A 4,995-nucleotide genomic window follows, 5' to 3' on the forward strand; every position below is an offset into this window, starting at 1 on the left:
TATAAAGATCATAATTGACATCAGTGACATACTACTATATAGAAAGTCACTTGTTATGCTGAGCATTTCCCCACAAATTAGGTCAGTTTTGTCCCGGGATGCGACCCACACCAGTCCACTAACACCCAGGATGCGACCCACACCAGTCCACTAACACCCAGGATGCGACCCACACCAGTCCACTAACACCCAGGATGCGACCCACACCAGTCCACTAACACCCAGGATGCGACCCACACCAGTCCACTAACACCCAGGATGCGACCCACACCAGTCCACTAACACCCAGGATGCGACCCACACCAGTCCACTAACACCCAGGATGCGACCCACACCAGTCCACTAACACCCAGGATGCGACCCACACCAGTCCACTAACTCCCAGGATGCGACCCACACCAGTCCACTAACACCCAGGATGCGACCCACACCAGTCCACTAACACCCAGGATGCGACCCACACCAGTCCACTAACTCCCAGGATGCGACCCACACCAGTCCACTAACACCCAGGATGCGACCCACACCAGTCCACTAACACCCAGGATGCGACCCACACCAATCCACTAACACCCAGGATGCGACCCACACCAGTCCACTAACACCCAGGATGCGACCCACACCAGTCCACTAACACCCAGGATGCGACCCACACCAGTCCACTAACACCCAGGTACCCATTATTACTGTTGGGTGAACATAGACAACCGGTGTAAGGAAACACGACCAGTGTTTCCACCCTCGCCGGGAACCGAACCCAGAACTCACCGTGTGAAGCGAAAGAGTTTACCACAAGGCCGCAGGTATAGTGGCAAGTTGTACACGATGTTGTATTTGTTGTATAATGTATTTTCAGTAATATTTTGTATGTATGAATTCCTTGTTAGTTTCCTAAAATATCTTTAGTTATTAAAAAATATTTTGATAGGTAAGGCATAAATATACATAAAAAATATTTATAACTTAGTGTCAACAGTAATTTTGAATAATAATTCTTTCAAAATTTTTGGATTATGAAAATATAAAAAAATCTACATTGAAATTATTGTAATCATTCATGAAAAAAATATCGAAGATTTTTTTTGGATAGGGTAGAATTTTTTTTTTTGAAAGGGATAACTGAAAAAATGTGTAAGATGCATATAATTTAATTTATAAAGTAGGTTACATATTTACAATAGAAGGAAAAGAGAAATGAGGAGGAGAAGATAAATATTGCCACTGTAAACACATGACAAGTATTATGTGATGCAATTATCACATAACATTAACCAACATTCTTGCAAATGTTCTTCTCGTGTTGGGTTAACATTCAGTTTCTGGTAATAATTCCCCTGCATGTTATGGGTTGTAGTGGGGTTGCTGGTGGAAGGTTGGTGTGTAATACACAGCTTCACTCTAAGGAGCGCCGTAGCGGGCACTGGGTGCAGCTGGTGGAGAGTAGGAACCTACTTCATCAGAGTCAGGGTAGCGAGCTTCTCCCTCGTAAGTAACGTCAGCGACGTAGCCTGAGTCACCGTCCACGTAGTAAGTCACAGTCTGGCGACGACCATCAGGAAGCTGGACGGTGTACGACCCCTTAGTGTTGTCTTCATCACGACCCTCCTGATGGGCGAAGTCGTTGCCAGTTTCGGAGTCCTGGACATTCCAGTCAAAGCCATATTTGGCAGGCTCAGTCTCCTCAGATGACACCTGTCAAGTGAAGCTTTGATTATTAAGTTTATTTTCCAGGGAATGTTAGCTAGGGAACATTTATGTCGGGATCTGGAACTCTACTCCAGCACACACTTATACAAATAAAAGTGCAATAATAACTGGTCACTTACAACAAACAAAGTGTAATAATCACTGGTCGCTTACAACAACAAAGTGTAATACTCACTGGTCACTTACAACAAACAAAGTGTAATAATCACTGGTCACTTGCAACAACAAACAAAGTGTAATAATCACTGGTCACTTGCAACAACAAACAAAGTGTAATAATCACTGGTCACTTGCAACAACAAAGTGTAATAATCACTGGTCACTTGCAACAACAAAGTGTAATAATCACTGGTCACTTGCAACAACAAGCAAAAGTGTAATAATCACTGGTCACTTACAAAAAAAAAAAAAAGGAGAAAATTGAAGAAAATATAAACAGAATATTGTATATTTTGATCCACATCTCAGGTCGTCATCAACAAACTTTAATATTAAAGATTAAGTTTAGGAAAGAAATATTTATACTGACGAAGTCTGGTTCAGTGTTGGACTTTATCAATATAACCTGATAAAACTCTACACCGAGTGAAACGTCAGAATTAAGACTTGCTCTGCAAACTACGTTTCTTAAACAAACACACTCAACAAACACACTCTTGTGCTGAAGACAGCTTCACTTGTCATCTAACAAATACCGTGGTTTCTTGTTATATTTCCTCTAAGTAGGGTTCCTCTTATATACACAAGCATAATAAGATCACAGTAAACATTTTGGGCCTATATACACCCCGTAATAGACAAAAATAGACATTTTGTCATATATACAATAAGTAATAGATGTGTGTGACTTACTGGAGGAGGACCGTAGGATGGTGAAGGTAATTTATCAGCTGCCACCACAGCCAACACTCCCAGCAACACAAGGATCTGCAAAGTTAAATTATTGCTGGAATTAAACACAAAATGTTAGTTGAAAGGAGACATGAGTAATTATTTAAGATATTTGTTAATGCTATGTATCGTTCTTGTTTGTATTGGTTTGATAGATCTTCTGGAGAGCGAAAAGTGTCTCTTACACGAGGTATATTACCTATGATCTAGAGAGTAAACAGTGGCTGTAATGGTGTTTAGTGAGGCATTCAACTCTTTAAGTAATAATTATACAGAGATTTTAATCCATTAAACTGAAGCTAGCCTCTTTTTTTTTCTTGTATCTAACTTCAATGATGAAGTAGACATAATCTTCTTTGTATTGGACTGAGGAAGCTGCTGGTGGGCGAAACGTTGCCACAGTAAAGATACACAAGTGTTGAACAAGCGTCTTGTTCATCAGTGTGTCGGTTCTCTGAACTAATTCTCTACATATAACCTCCTTATCTGTGTTCCCCAAGTCATGTTAGGCCCTTACTGATTTAACGCTTCTCCATCAATATAATAAAAAAAATTTACCTTCAGAATACATAGAACTTTTCTTAAAAGTTTAAGTTTATTCTTAGAGAACTTCAAGTTTGAGAAAATGTATATTAGTAAACTTTAGGACGATAGGTAATAACATTACAAAAATATTTAGATCACATATGAGACAAAAATGACTGAGAGTTAGGTACCTTAGTGTTCATAGTGAAGGTAGGTACCACAACTGATGCCCAGCTCCTGCTTGCTGCTCCTATTTATACCTGGTTGGGCACTGATTTAAAGGACAGGTTTCTCCAGTGATCTGTGTTCTTTCACTGACAAAGGTTACACAGACCACACCCTGTTGGGTCCTCACTGTGTCAAGGCTCAACTTCCCAAATTGATTCTTAGTATAGTCTTGAAGCTGCGTATTAATTATTTTTTGTCTTCCAATAGACGAGGACTCAAATTATAGACTTGTATGGATATAATTTAGACCCCTGGAAATGGTCAAGCATTTTTCAATGGGGCATTTTACAAAAACTCGTTTACACAATACACACACACACACACACACACACACACACACACACACACACACACACACACACACACACACACACACAAGGTGGACAAAGACAGGATGTTCCAGAGATTGGACACAGTAACAAGGGGGCACAGTTGGAAGCTGAAGACACAGATGAATCGCAGGGATGTAAGGAAGTATTTCTTCAGCCACAGAGTAGTCAGTAAGTGGAATAGTTTGGGAAGCGATGTAGTGGAGGCAGGATCCATACATAGCTTTAAGCAGAGGTATGATAAAGCTCACGGCTCAGGGAGAGTGACCTAGTAGCGATCAGTGAAGAGGCGGGGCCAGGAGCTCGGACTCGACCCCCGCAACCTCAACTAGGTGAGTACAACTAGGTGAGTACACACACACACACACACACACACACACACACACACACACACACACACACACACACACACAAACGAACATGCACACCAGTGTGTACTGGTGTATTGGTTAGCTAACATTTACCGTGATTTAATAAATACGTCTACATCAGTATATCATATCTCTGTACATTATTAGTATTATCATGGAGAGCACTAAACCTGTAGGAGTTACACAGCGCCTATAGGGAGGGGGGGATGGAAGGATCTCGGTTCAGGGAACTGGAGCACAGATTCACTTCCCTAGATCACAGCCCAGCATCAAGGAACCTCCCTTTAAGGGCCCCTAGACCAAGAACCCCTCAGTAATATCAAGGACCCTTCTTTAAGGGCCCCTAGATCAAGAACCTCTCAGTAATATCAAGGAACCTTCTTTAAGGGCCCCTAGATCAAGAACCTCTCACCAACATCAAGGAACCTCCCTTGATGGGCCCCTAGATCAAGGGCCCCTCACTATCATCAAGGAACCTCCCTCGAGGGTATATCTCTGTACACAATGTTAGGCTGTAAAAAAATCCGCCTCTCACATAATAAATTTTGTCTCGTTCTGGGGAACACAAATCCGGATAATCGAAATTTTGTCTCGCTCTGAGGAACACAAATCCGGATAATCGAAATTTTGTCTCGCTCTGAGGAACACAAATCCGGAAAATCGAAATTTTGTCTCGTTCTGGGGAACACAAATTCGGATAATCGAAATTTTGTCTCTCTCTGGGGAACACAAATCCGGATAATCGAAATTTTGTCTCGTTCTGGGGAACACAAATTCGGATAATCGAAATTTTGTCTCTCTCTGGGGAACACAAATCCGGATGATCGAAATTTTGTCTCTCTCTGGGGAACACAAATCCGGATGATCGAAATTTTGTCTCGTTCTGGGGAACACAAATCCGGATAATCGAAATTTTGTCTCGTTCTGGGGAAAACAAATCCGGA

At 41.6% G+C, this 4,995-nt stretch overlaps 1 protein-coding gene across 1 annotated transcript; it reads right to left on the reverse strand.

Moving 5' to 3' along the window:
- Window positions 1–1,138: 1,138 nt before the first annotated feature.
- On the reverse strand, window positions 1,139–3,385 carry LOC128699725 (pro-resilin-like). Its single transcript, XM_053792465.2, has 3 exons — window positions 3,315–3,385; window positions 2,560–2,634; window positions 1,139–1,692 (listed from the first exon to the last, which is right to left on the reverse strand). Exons 1-3 carry the CDS (start codon window positions 3,324–3,326, stop codon window positions 1,399–1,401), a joined length of 381 nt encoding a protein of 126 aa, XP_053648440.1. The 5' UTR covers window positions 3,327–3,385; the 3' UTR covers window positions 1,139–1,398.
- Window positions 3,386–4,995: the final 1,610 nt, after the last annotated feature.

This window comes from Cherax quadricarinatus, chromosome 81, assembly GCF_038502225.1.
Source record: "Cherax quadricarinatus isolate ZL_2023a chromosome 81, ASM3850222v1, whole genome shotgun sequence".
Taxonomy (NCBI): domain Eukaryota; kingdom Metazoa; phylum Arthropoda; class Malacostraca; order Decapoda; family Parastacidae; genus Cherax; species Cherax quadricarinatus.

Excerpts from the sequence above, each read along its gene's own strand:
- LOC128699725 (XM_053792465.2), bottom strand. Across the intron at positions 1,693-2,559 it reads CATCCTACGGTCCTCCTCCA|GTGTCATCTGAGGAGACTGA; the intron begins GTAAGTCACACA and ends TTCACTTGACAG.